This window comes from Castor canadensis, chromosome 1, assembly GCF_047511655.1.
Source record: "Castor canadensis chromosome 1, mCasCan1.hap1v2, whole genome shotgun sequence".
In the NCBI taxonomy this organism is placed as follows: Eukaryota; Metazoa; Chordata; class Mammalia; order Rodentia; family Castoridae; genus Castor; species Castor canadensis.
The window spans coordinates 146,941,689-146,956,184 of NC_133386.1; the positions used below are offsets into that span (position 1 = coordinate 146,941,689).

At 40.0% G+C, this 14,496-nt stretch overlaps 1 protein-coding gene across 1 annotated transcript; it reads left to right on the top strand.

Annotated features, from left to right (window-relative positions):
• The first annotated feature begins 2,467 nt into the window (after positions 1-2,467).
• Positions 2,468-12,144, top strand: Eif3f (eukaryotic translation initiation factor 3 subunit F). The gene is made up of 8 exons (XM_020187326.2): positions 2,468-2,861; positions 6,580-6,650; positions 6,892-6,971; positions 7,281-7,418; positions 8,633-8,724; positions 9,122-9,258; positions 9,394-9,507; positions 9,998-12,144. Exons 1-8 carry the CDS (start codon positions 2,486-2,488, stop codon positions 10,073-10,075), a joined length of 1,086 nt encoding a protein of 361 aa, XP_020042915.1. The 5' UTR covers positions 2,468-2,485; the 3' UTR covers positions 10,076-12,144.
• Positions 12,145-14,496: the final 2,352 nt, after the last annotated feature.

Here is a 14,496-nt window from a genome sequence, read left to right on the forward strand (position 1 = left end):
AATATACAGGGAATATTCCCTGTATATTCCCAGAATATACAGGGAACTTAAAAAACTAAATTCTCCCAAAACTAATGAACCAATAAAGAAATGGGCATGTGAACTAAACAGAACTTTCTCAAAAGAAGAAATTCAAATGGCCAGAAAACACATGAAAAAATGCTCACCATCTCTAGCAATAAAGGAAATGCAAATTAAAACCACACTAAGATTCCACCTCACCCCTGTTAGAATAGCCATCATCAGCAACACCACCAACAATAGGTGTTGGCGAGGATGCGGGGAAAAAGGAACCCTTTTACACTCTTGGTGGGAATGTAGACTAGTACAACCACTCTGGAAAAAAATTTGGAGGCTACTTAAAAAGATGGACATCGATCTACCATTTGATCCAGCAATACCACTCTTGGGGATATACCCAAAAGACTGTTACTCCAGAGGCACCTGCACATCCATGTTTATTGCGGCACTATTCACAATAGCCAAGTTATGGAAACAGCCAAGATGTCCCAGCACTGACGAATGGATTAAGAAAATGTGGTATCTATACACAATGGAATTTTATGCAGCCATGAAGAAGAACGAAATGTTATCATTCGCTGGTAAATGGATGGAATTGGAGAACATCATTCTGAGTGAGGTTAGCCTGGCTCAAAAGACCAAAAATCGTATGTTCTCCCTCATATGTGGACATTAGATCAAGGGCAAACACAACAAGGGGATTGGACTATGAGCACATGATAAAAGCGAGAGCACACAAGGGAGGGGTGAGGATAGGTAAGACACCTAAAAAACTAGCTAGCATTTGTTGCCCTTAATGCAGAGAAACTAAAGCAGATACCTTAAAGCAACTGAGGCCAATAGGAAAAGGGGACCAGGAACTAGAGAAAAGGTTAGATCAAAAAGAATTAACCTAGAAGGTAACACCCACGCACAGGAAATCAATGTGAGTCAATGCCCTGTATAGCTATCCTTATCTCAACCAGCAAAACCCCTTGTTCCTTCCTATTATTGCTTATACTCTCTCTACAACAAAATTAGAGATAAGGGCAAAATAGTTTCTGCTGGGTATTGAGGGGGAGAGAGGGAGGGGACGGAGTGGGTGGTAAGGGAGGGGGTGGGGGCAGGGGGGAGAAATGAACCAAGCCTTGTATGCACATATGAATAATAAAAGAAAAATGAAAAAAAAAAAAAAGACTTCTAAAGTATGTCCCCCAGGACAAAAGAAACTTATGTGTAATGGCTAATTTCATGTGTCAACTTAACTGGGCCATGGGGTGTCCCAACTTCTGGTCAAACATAATTCTGGGAGAATCTTTGTTTGGAATAACACTAACATTTGAACCAGTAGCCTGAAAAAGCAGACTAACCTCCCTAATATGGTGACTCTCATCTAATATGTTGAAGCACTGAACAGAACAAAACAGCTGGACTTCCTGCTAGTAAGAGGGACCTCTTCCTGCCCAGGTGCTTTGAGGGAGGACATCTGTCTTCTCTGGCCTTCAGACTCCAAAGAAACATTATTTCTTGGATCTCTGCCCCCTGACTTTCAGACTGGATCTAATGCCCTCGGTTCTACAGATCTTGGGACTTCTCACCCTCTATAAACACAGAAGTCAATTCCCTATAACATAGGAAGTTCTTAATGATCTGCTCCTGACCCAGGACTTAGGGGTCCATACTGCTCCTCTCTCCTTTGATCTTAACATCCAGCCACCAAATAGCCTCCTTGATCACACTAGGCCTACTTCTGACTTAAGGCCTCTACACTAGCTGTTTACCTGAAAAGTTCTTCTCTCCAAAAAAGCCCCAAATAATGGCCACCTGCCTGGACCCTTCAAGTCTGCACATTTCATTGTAATCTACATTTTCATTGTAATCTACCCTGATCCCACACAACCCCGGAGTCCAAATTACCCTCCGTTAATTGTTCATTTTTCATAGCACAATATACTAATTACTGTTTATCAAAGCACCTTTCCCTGCTAAAATGTAAACTTTTGCCTATTTTGTTCATTGACATAATCCAAGAGCCTAAAAGAGCGTCTGATATATATTAGGCATGCAACTTGATGAATGAAAAAACCGCCCTGTTGACACTTTTTGACGCGGTTAAGAATAAAGACCTTTTAAAAAGGTGATTTGACATTCATAATCCCAAATCTAAAACACGACTTGTGAGCTTTTGCGTTGCTCTCTGGTGCCATCTGGGGGCAGCCTGTAAACCGAGTTTAGTTGTGTCTAATGCAGTCTGAAGTTTATTCGGAACTATTTTGTTCAGTCCTCAATGAGTGCATATCGGACCGAAAGTAAAGAGCACAAACTCCGGAAAGAATTACAACAAGCAGGAAATTTTAGTGCCCCGAGAAGTCCCATCAAACCAATAGGCATCAAGATCTAGTTCACGTGGTACACATTCAGCCTATCGCGTTCCTAATATTTTTCAACTCACTTCCTTCCTCTCTAAGTTCCCTTTCTCGACAAGATGGCCGCTCCGTCAGTCCCGGCAAGTGTTCCTCCCTCCACTCCCTCCCCGACACCAGCCCCAGCCCCGGCCGTCGCCCCAGCTCCAGCCTCAGCCTCAACTCCAGCGCCGGCTGCGGCTCCCGCTACCGCTCCAGCTTCCGCCGCACCCTCAGACTCGACGGCAGCGGCAGGTACGCCCGCGGCTCCGGGCCAGACCGCGGCCTCTGCACAAACCCAGGCGCAGACCCAGGCGCCCTCGCTGCCTGGCCCTGCTCTCCCCGGGCCCTTCCCCGGAGGCCGCGTGGTCAGGCTGCACCCGGTCATTTTGGCCTCCATCGTGGACAGTTACGAGCGTCGCAACGAGGGCGCTGCCCGAGTGATCGGAACACTGCTGGGTGAGTGATCAAAGAAAGTTATATTTTTCTCCTTCCCACTTCTCATTTACCTTGCTCCCCTCTTACTCCCTCCCCATTGGTCTCTTAGCTGTTTCTCCATTTCACCTTTCTGCTGCGATTTATCGTCCCAGGAGACTTGAACCTCTGCCGGTTTGCTGTTAACTTTGAGCGATGTAAAATATTCAAAGAGTAGTTACTGGCTAAATACCCTAGTGTGCGCCGAATGATCTACATTTTATTTTTAATAGTCCCAGCAGCATCTTATGCCACATATGACTAGCCCCTTTCTTCCAAAACTGAGCTCAAATGCCATTAAGAAGTTAAACCTTCACTTCTTAGCCCAGTGACCACATTTTCCCCATTGACCACATGTCTTCGTCCAGTTCACAACGAATTTCGGGGGACCGGGCGTGGGGGAGTCTGTAGAATTCTACCCTTTCCCACAAGTAAAGCAAGTTTGGCTGAAACATATTTAGGATTTCGTGTTTTGCTTTCCTGAAATTTTGAGCTTGGTTCTCTGTCGCTCAGACTCCCTTAACACTAGTTCCTAAGGTAGTAAAACCTGTTTCCCCCAGCGCTGTCTCTGTTTTTCTATTTGAATACAAATAATTGTATTGTCTGCAGATCTACCCTTAAGCTTCAGATTGAAGAATAATCCTTTTCTCTCCTGTATTCCAGACTTTAGGAGATACATCTTATGATAAAGTAGCTTGTAAAACTAGAAAGCACTAAAGAAGGATTGCTGAATTAATTCCTTTCCCTGGGAACTGCTGATTCCATCATATTTATTTTCACTCTTAGTGGCAAGTTTTAAATACTAAGTCCACCCTAGTTGTTTGCATTACTTCTCTTTCTCACTCTTGAATTTGCAGCGATCCTTACACTACAGGAAACCGAGGACAAGATATATAGACAGACACCAGCAAATATTAGCCATGTGCCTTAGGATAAATTACCTAAAGTCTAGTTCATTCAGGGACTTCTTTAATAATTAGTCTTTGTCAGAATGAGATTAGTACAGAAAGCAACTGACTGCTGGCACAGATAAAACTATTGGTTGCTGTCCACACCATCAGACCTAGCACAGGCGCAGGTACACACACAGACACATACTCTCTATCATTAACAATGTAGCTTTTCCGAAATTTAAAATGGTTCATTATTTTTTAACTGTTGTTATATCTTTTCTCAAACCAAGCCTTTGTATACTCTTTGCTATAAGTGCTTTCTCTTTTCTCCCTTATTTGTTTAACTTTTCACCTCCAGGTTCCCAGGAGAGTTATTAAGTATCAGTTTTCCATCCTGTACCCCTACTGTTCACTCTGTTCTTAATCTCCTACAGTGGGCTAGCTTTCTGTGACTGCCCTACTGTAAGCTTCTATAACAGGATTTTTTTGCATGACTGACTTGGCACTTTACAGTTACTGTGCTTTCAGATTTTCCAAACTCACTGGAGCTGTTTAAAACAATTCTCTACCAAAGGTTTATGCTTCATGCCCTAGTTTTTATAGTGTCCTCAGAGCCTCTTCCAAACTAAATCATGGTACAGTACTTGTGAGGATTACAAAGCAATGTTTACAACACAATGAAGCACAAATTCTGCTTGTTAAAAACTTAAAATTTTCTCATTTCAGCATTAATTTGTAAAACATTTCATTTGATCAAATGAAGTCCTTGGTGCCTTTTATGTGCCATAAAACTTAGGTACTTAGAATTCAAAGTTTGATCAGATGAGCTCTATTGTGAAAACTCAAGATGGAAATGTATTCTTCCTTGCTAATTATTTGAATATAACATGGTAAATGCTCTAATAGAAATAGCATAGTAACGTGAAAATGCAGACTTAACTATTTCAGAAGGTTGGCAAAAGCTTCACAGACAAGACGTTTGAACTGGTCATTGAAGCAATTACAGAAATATAAAAGAGACCAGTAAATCCACTGTGAAGAGATCAGCATTGTAGGCATGTAGGAAAGAGAGATATTGCCAGAAATAAAGCTAACAAAGCGAGGAGCCATCAAGGTATTAAATAATTCCAAGTAGGTAAAGTGCTGTAAAGGAGGATTACAGGGAGCAATAAGAAGACAAAATTTCAGTCTAACCTAGTTCAGGGCTGTTTAGGGAAGATCTTGAGCAATAGGCATTTTAGCAGAAATTAAAAGTTTACTCTGGCTGCTTTATAGAGCATGGTTAAGAGAAAGACACAAGCTGTTCTTGGACACCAGATAGAGGTTTTTCTAGTAATAGAAAAGCACTTACGTGAAGGATTGATGAGTTGAATGGTAGGAAATAGAGTTGATAGGACTTGGTGTGATCAGAAGGATTAGGAAAAAAAATCAAAGATGACTTCTAGATCTTTGTTTAGGAATGGAAGAATAAAGGGAAGGTAGAGATTGACTTCAGCTTATGCGTTCCTGCTGAGATGCCTGCTGAGTGTGTCAATGAAGTCAACTGGAAAATTGAATAATCCCCAGCACCACAAAAAAAAAAAAGGTGAAAAATATAAGAGATGTGGACAAGTTTATCAACTTAGGAATTATGCTATTGAAGGATAAAAAATAATTGAAATCATAAAAGTAGATGAGATCACCAAATACAGGGATCAGCAACGTTGTGTAAAGGGCCAGACAGTATTTTAAGCTTTGTGTACATTTTGTTGCCAACTACTCAGTGTTGCCTTTCTAGCAAGAAAGCAGCTATAAATAATGCATAAATAATTGGGCATGTAAACTTTTATTAACAAAAACATTTCTAGGTCAGGGCTTGACCTAGAAAAGGAGAAAAGAGAGAAAAATAGAAGAACTAAGACTGCAGAAAACCTGAGATGGCAGAGGAGAAGCCAACAAAAATAAAAAAAGAAGAAAGAAAACTAGGAGACTGGAGTTATGGAAGTCCAAGGAAAAAGCTTTAAGGTGGAAGATATTCAGTCAAGTCTATTGAATGCTAATCAGGTCAAATGAGATAAAGAATATATATTCATTGTGTTTAGGGGTGTACTTTTAGCTAAGGGAGCAGAAGCTGTGGTAAACTGGAATTAGCAAGTAGTAGTGAGTATAGACAACGTTGTACTCTACAGTAGAGGAAAGTAATTGAAGCCTGGGGTGGGAGGAGTAGGTTGGAAGAGAGTAGTAAAGAACTCAGGGGACTAGTGTTTTAATGAGTAAAGGAACTAAAGTAGTAGGAGTAAAGAAATCAGAACTAGAAGAACAAAAGTTTTTGGTAAAGACTGACATTGTTTAAGGTTCACAGGTAGAGGATTTCTGCATGATCACAGTTAAGGCTATACAGAAACACTCTCTAAAATTGTGCTCAGAGTGTGAGATTAAGGTATTATATTAGTGTTACATATAGACATTAAAGTCTTCCAGGCAGTTCTGCAGGTTAAATTATAGGGAGAACATCTAGAGGCTAAAAAAGGAATGTGTAGAGTAAAAGGTCTAGAAAAAGTTGTTAGTAGAAAGTAACAGATAGGTAAAAGGGGAGATGTTATAAAGAAAGAATAAACCCTGTTTGTTGAGGCATGGAAGAATTGGAGATCATTCCAGAGTTTTAGTCCTGTGGAGAATCTCGATCCCATTAGTGCTGAGCTTGAGCTAATAATGCATCGGTTTAGTATTCACTGACTTTGAGGAGACTGCCAAAAGCATTTCAAAAGTAGTCAGAGGGCTGTTGGAATCCCTAGGATTATATAACACATGGCCAATTCTCTCTTCCACAGGAACTGTTGACAAGCACTCAGTGGAAGTCACCAATTGCTTTTCAGTCCCGCACAATGAGTCAGAAGATGAAGTGAGTGGAGACTTGACCTGCCCCTATGCAGTTTATAACTGTTCATTTGCCAGGCTCCCCTCAAGGGCCCTCCTGCACAATACGTTGTGCTCACAACTAGAGCTCCTACAGCCAATAAGCTTCATCCCATCATATGTACTTCCCAAGGCCTTCTGTTTGGTGGGGGTAGCCTCTGTCCATTTTATTCCGTTGTTCATTAGACTTCTAGCTTCTTAGCCTCCTTTCCTGCCTTCCTTCTTAGGTGGCCGTTGACATGGAATTTGCTAAGAATATGTATGAATTGCACAAAAAAGTCTCCCCAAATGAGCTCATCCTAGGCTGGTAAGTTGGGGAGGGGGCAGGAGTAATTGCCAAGCTCTTTTGCCATGAGACTAGAGCTTGTCTTCCCCTTTTGGAAATAAGATACTGAAATATGTAAACTTGAGGAATATTAATTGTATTTCACTGACAGTTCTGATCCTATGAGGTCAAGAATGTTTATTTTGAATTGTAGCTTTTATTATGTGAATCTTTTTTTTTTTTTTTTGGTTAGGTGTTGCTACCATAGAGGTGTCTAGAGATACCATGCCACCTTTATATTTTGTATTGGTGTTACATGTCATGAATCTACAGCTATGTTCCATTTCTCAGGTATGCCACAGGCCATGACATCACAGAGCACTCAGTGCTGATCCATGAGTACTACAGCCGGGAAGCCCCCAACCCCATTCACCTCACCGTGGACACGGGTCTCCAGAATGGCCGCATGAGCATCAAGGCCTATGTCAGGTGACTCCTGAGTCCTGGGGCAACTTTATGGCTTAAGAAGCAAAACACCATGCCTAGATGATACCCCACCCCCACAGGTTCTCTTCCTTCAGTGTGTACTCCATTGCCTCTTCAAGAAGTTCATTCCTGTCTTTCAACAGCTATCATTAGAAAGGTTTTACTCTGAAGCAGAATCTGTCCCCATAGTTTACACTCACTGATCCTACTTTTACTCCAAGTACTTAATACTCTTGACCGGTTTCAAATGACAGCCCATTAGGTATTTGAATAAGCCATCATGTTTCTTTCATGTCATCTTTTCTAGAATAGGCAACCCTCACCTGGTGTTCTTGTCATGATTCTTCACCATGTTTATTACCTTTCTAAGTTAACCTTTAGTTTGTCATGATTCAGAGAACTTAGCTTAGTTCTCTGAATTTAAGAATGACTGTCCTTATTTCAAACACATCTTTTAATCCAGGATTGAGGTATAGTTTTGGTGACAGTAACATTACAGTGTTGACATGTTGAACTTGCAGGCAGTTACACAATGCTAGTTGGTGGGAGTTGTTGGGATGAACTCTAGTGAACTGAAGAAGAGCCTTCTGTAGGAGTTGGAGGGATTTTGTTTTCTGGTTAGAGTGAAGGCAGTTATTAGTACCTCTCTTACACTGTTTAACGTTGCCATTTGCTATTTGTGTGTCTGATGCTAATGTAGCCAAATATTATGCAGTAAGATGGGTGCCAAGTCCTTACGTGCCAGTTCATGGGCCATCAACCATGGCCCAACTTCTTAGCTTTACATATAATTTAGGTTCATCAAAATCCATTTGAAAGTGTAGAGGTCACTTTCATTGAAAGACAGTGCTTTCAATGTTGGTGGAAGGCTCAGTTCCAAAAAAGACCTATCTCTTACTGTTTTCTATGGCAGCCAGCTACACAGGAACAGAGTCCTATCCTCTTGTCACTGACATTGTAGTATGTGAAGTCATCCTCTAAAAGGATTAGGCCAGAGCCAGACCCTCTCACAGGCCAAGGGTTGGGTGTATGGAATGAACTAAGGGGAGAAAATAAGTTTTGCTCACATGAGACCTCTGGGGTTCAAGGGGTCCTAGTTTTTATCTCAAGAACCCTGGAAGCCAAAGCCATTCCTGTTATGACTGCTTTCCTAGCCCAGGCTAGACAAGGAAACCCAACTCCCAAGGCCATCTATTTACCTTTTCTCCTCTCCCCAGCACTTTAATGGGTGTCCCTGGAAGGACTATGGGAGTGATGTTCACACCTCTAACAGTGAAATATGCGTATTATGACACGGAACGCATTGGAGGTGAGTAAACTTCCCATATATTCTTTAAAGGTCTTAGGCTTTTTCAAATGAGGGGCGTGTTGTTTTATAATAAGGATGGAAGCCTTAGGTGGCTTAAAAAGAAACCATTGACCTATAGTCTGTGATGGCTAAGATTTAAGGCCATTATTTGAAAATTGTTAGAGGTAGGAAATTGTCTGTATCAGTAGCCTGAGTCCAAAACTAGTGATGGCATACCAGATGGAAGAGCTGAGCACTGTCAGAAAGAAGAAAAGCCAGTAAGGGCAGAGCCAAGAGTATAGGGGAGCCAAGTGAGTCCAGAGTTAGCAGGATGGTTACAGACTATCTCTCTCCCAGTGGTGTGACTAAATTTCCTCTGTCTCAATTCCCTACCCCGCCTCCCAACCCTTTCACACAGTTGACCTGATCATGAAGACCTGTTTTAGTCCCAACCGGGTGATTGGACTCTCGAGTGACTTGCAACAAGTAGGAGGGGCATCAGCTCGCATCCAGGATGCCCTAAGCACAGTGTTGCAGTATGCAGAGGATGTGCTGGTGAGAGGAAGGAAGGAAAAACAAGGGAGGGGGCGGATTTCTACCCAAAGATCTCTGAGCAATATACTGATGAAATGATAAGTGCTCAGTGCTGAGAATGAACTTGCCTCATTAGATCTTTGTTTTGATGCTCAGTCTGGGAAGGTGTCAGCTGACAATACTGTGGGCCGCTTCTTGATGAGTCTGGTTAACCAAGTACCCAAAATAGTTCCTGAAGACTTTGAGACCATGCTCAACAGCAACATCAATGTGAGTGCCATTGCTGGGTCCCTGGGAGCCTGGCTTCTTGCACCTCAGCATGGAGTTGGATGGGTTGGCCTGGAGTTAGTGTAGAGGAGACTGATTGGGAGGATGGAAAAGGTAGTATAATGTTCAGGGAATCTCTTTCTTCTCTTTCACTTGATTACATTGTCTTAGGTACTGCTGACATTATTGTGACCTGTTACCTAGATTCATGATAAGAATGCTCAAATTTAGAAATAGTGAAAGTAGAATTTCTAATTTTCCCCTTCTGTGTGCCATGAAGGGGAAACATCCCCCCCCCCATTCTCCACCCATGAATCTCACCTAAAGCACCCCTATTCTGTAAATGCATCAGTAGAAATGGGAAAATTTCTGTCTTCCACCACCTTTGACTTCTCAGTTTCTCCCATCTGTCATTTATCCAGGACTATCCTTACACCCAGCCTCTCTGCTCTCTTTGCATCCAACCCTTACTTGTTTATCCTTTGTCTTCTAGGACCTGCTGATGGTGACCTACCTGGCCAATCTCACACAGTCCCAGATCGCCCTCAATGAGAAACTTGTAAACCTGTGAATGGGACCCAGATAGCATTCCTGCCAGTCTGGGTCTCAACTCTAAGACTCAGAATGAAGAGAAGGAGAAATGGTTTCTTTGTGGTCTTGAGTCAAATTGAGCAGTCTGCTGCTTATGACTAAATAAATGTAAACAGCTTTTTGTAAATTAGTTCCATCTGATGTGATTTGATTGCTGGATGGAAAGGAGAAAACTGTTCTAGAGCTCACACAGAAACCAGCAAGTAGGTACTATAAGTAAAAGTTGGCTATACATCTTGCATGTCCTGTCATCAGCATTTGCACCCACAGCCCAAACCACTTTAGCATCACCCAACTACATACCAGACAGCCTTTTCAGCACACTTGTTTCACAGTGGTACTTCCTCCCTGCTCTTTTGCCTATGATCAGAGTAAAATTAGACCTCCATAAGTTTTTCTGATTTTTTTTTTTTTAATCACTTTTTCTCCATAGCATCTTACATGGATGGCAATACAGAGGGTTGCTTTATGCACAGTTTCAAAGGACCTGGAGATGTGCTTAGTGAGTGGGAGGAGAGGAAAAAGAAGAGATTGGACACAAACCTCAGTCCTGGGACCCTAGTTCATGCTGATAGTAAGCATTCTCCATGGTGAGGAATAACTGCTTTACCAAATTGTTCTTTCTGTTTTCAGTCTGTAAAGTGTCCACTAATGGTACTGTGAACCATTACCTGATGGTCATGTGGTTTCCACAGGAAATGAAAATGAGAATCCATGGAGAAAAACAACTTAGAGAACTGGACACTTAATCGCAACTAAAAAGTCCAGTATATGATCATTGTCTTAAAATAGTTGCATAATGGGGTGAAGCTGTTTGCCACTTTGGTTTGGGGAAGCAGAATTAGGAACTGATTTCCCCAAAACTCATAAAGTTGTTGATTGCTATTTGTAGCTTGAGAGCAGCCTTGGACTATGTTGCAGTCTGTCAATGGCTGAGACTAAGCAAATACAAGATGACATTCCCTAGAGACTTTGCAGGATTACATTTTACCTCAGCAAAACTCAAACACCCCTTTCATCTGATATCCTGGGCACTGTGTGATATCTTGGATTAAGAAAGAAGTTATTCAAGAAGTGAGAGATACATTACACATTGCAGTGAAAAGGTGAATGAATGCAACTTAAAATCAAAAAGGTCTTGATTGTAAGCCAGGAATGGCACATGCTTATAATCCTAGCACTTGGGAGGCTGAGGCAGGAGGATTGAGAGTCCAAAGCCAGCCTAGGCTGCATGAGCAACACCTTGTCTTAAAACAAAAAGGCCTACCTAGATCCTAATTCTGGTTTTGAGGTACATAACCTTAGGAAAGAAATTGTATGTATCAATAATGTTCAGCCCATTAGAGTGTTGTAAGGATTTAATTGATTAATGTCAGGTTAACAACTTACTATAGAGAGTAGTGCCTAGTGTGTAGTAGGTATAAGTAGTTGGTAAACAGTAATATCTAGAACGAAATACAGTTTGAAAATAAGCAATCAATTCTGGTTCTGAGTTATGTAAATTTAAATACTTTTTGCCTGTGCTGACCTCAAACTGCAATCCTCCTGATCTCAGCCTCCCAAGTAGCTAGGATTATAGGTGTGAGCCACCAGCTCCTGACTTTGATACGTTTTTACATGTAGGAAAGTGTAAACATATTATCTGCAAAAGATAATTATGCCAAATTGTGAGATTAAATGGAATGCCTAGTAGGAAAAGGGTTAATGACAGTTAAATTCTTACATTTTGGAGGTGAACATTTAACACCAACTTTTGTCTTTCAAGTATGCATGATAAAATTCCAGTGTTAATTGCTGGAAATACAATCTCCAAATGAGAAGTGATGAGAGATAATGAGAAAAAGGGGAGAATAAAACAAAGCTTTCTAAAAATCTAAGAAATGAGCACAAAAAAAGTGAGCGAAACAAAATAAAATGTCAAAACAGTCTAAATACATCAATAATCACAATAATATCAAAGGATTAAACTATCCAGAGATGGAAAATTGTATATTAAAGCAAAAAAAAAAAGAAAACCCAGTCACATGCTGTTTATAGATAAATTTATAAGGAGACATTGTCTGCCACTATGAGTAACAATCTGTATGAATCTACTGAGTGAAAGAAGCTAGTCTGCATTATAATACATAAAAGTAGGAAAACAAGTGAAACTAAATTGTTCTGGGATGTACATATGCCTGTGCAGTCACAGTCCTCATCTGCAGCAGTTATATAAGGCTACCATGAACGATGGATTATTGAATACTGAATCACTATTCATAGGGGGCGTTTAGGGTTAAGTTCCTACAGCTGCCAGGTCACAACCTGTCAGTATAACTTGGTTTCACATGTTTATTTTACCTTATTTTGAACTATACACACACACACTTTCTCTGCCTCTTGCTAAGTGATGCTCTGTGCTGCCTTAGGACATTGCTAACAAGAAGATCATCACCAGATTTGATCCTCAAACCTTGTACCTACAAAACCATAGCTGAAATAAATAATTTATAACGTTAAAAAGAAAAGAAAAGGCACCTTATTTAATATATATGGTAGATTCATTTAACAGTTAACTTTGTCAACAACACTGTAAATCATGTGGGAATGAAGCTTATGTCATACGTATATTTTCTCCAGAAGGCACATCACAGCATTCTTGCACTAAGAATACTAGACAATATGCTTGCCATTTTAAGCAGGAAAATACAAAATGTGGCATTAAATAAACTTAAAAAGATACTTAGTGAAACAAGACTGTTCCACTTTACCTGGGAGCATATGTGGGAGGCAATTCAGATTTTTGCTATTCTGTGCATATTTACAAATGAATGTAAAAGCATTGATTAGAGTTAAAAATAAATTTTAGCAAGAAGCAAATTGGAATTGACTTGTGTATGCATATGCAACATAAATTTGATATATGTGTCCTAAAACTGAAAGCAAAAAGAATGATGATTTTAAAATTCACAGTAATGTCCACCTTGGAGGTAGAAGGAGGCAGGCAAGTAAAATATGTATCTGTAAGCTATTGATGGCAGTGGTCTTGGTTTGAGGTTGGGCACTGGGTTCATAGGTATAAATAAAGAGCCAGACACGAACTAGTAATGAAAATGTCATCAGTATTACTTAGCCCTGTTCTTGACTTAATAGCCACTGTATTTAGACAAGACAAAGATAGATACTGAAAATAAATGAAAAGGAGAAGGATTTTTTAAAAATTAGTTTTGCTAATTAACATGATAAAACTTTAAAATGCTAATGAGAAACATAAGAGGTAAACACTCCATGTTTAATCTCACTGATACAAATATAAAAACTATAATAAGATGCATTTTTATTTATCAGACTTGCAAATTTAAAGAGTTGATAACTGAGCTAGAGGTATAGCTCAGGCGTTAGGGCACAAAGCACCCCCCCCCCCAAAAAAAAAAAAAAAGAAAATGATAGCACTGTGATGGCCAAAGAAAGGGAAACCATGACTACCCAGGCATACATTACTGATAATTGTGGATCCTCTGGGGGCATTTTATATTTGTATTTATCAGAATTACAGATGTGTATAACTCTTAACCAAAGAATTCCACTCCTAGTTATATTATACAGAAAAACTGGCTTGATGGTGACATAATGTAGTATATAAGTAATTGTGGCAATATTTGGTTATAAGAGCATAAAGATTTTGGCCAACTCAAATGACTGTTACCAGAAAACAGTGTTACATGTCTGTAAAGCACAATACTATGCAGTTAAGAATGAGACAGTTCTCTATATTAACATGGATGGTCTTCAAGATAAGAGTAAGTGAAAAAAGGCATTACTGTCATTGTGTGCAAGAAAGTAAATGATGGTAAAAACGTAGAATATTTGTGAAAGTATATCTAAAGTAGCTACTGAGATTGGCTTTTTTTGTTTTTTTGCTTTTATTTCCTTGAAATTATCGGGCCTCATGTTTTCTAGACAGGCACTCTACCACTTGAGCTATGCCCCCACCCCAAACTGGTTGTCTTTTTGGGAAATATTGGAAAGGGCACAAAATGTGGAGAGATTTATGCCATATTTGTGCAGTACTTAACAAAAATACAAAAAACTAGGAAACATACAAAAGAATGATCAAATCAAATTCATGGAATTGTCTACTTCAGGGAAGGGAAGGAGGAAGAGGGGATGGTATTGGCAAGGGATACACACGTGGTTTCAGTTGTATCTGTAATGTCTTTTTCAGAAGATAAATATGACAACATTGTCTTTACAAAGCTATATGTTAGGTACATAGATGCTTTTTATATTTCCATAATTTTCTGTAAGCATAAATATTTTTAAATTAGAGGACTGACCTTTATCTTGGAAGATTTAAATACTACTTTATCTTATACCCAAAAAATTAAGCCACAATATAGCTTTCCATTTGTATATGAAATG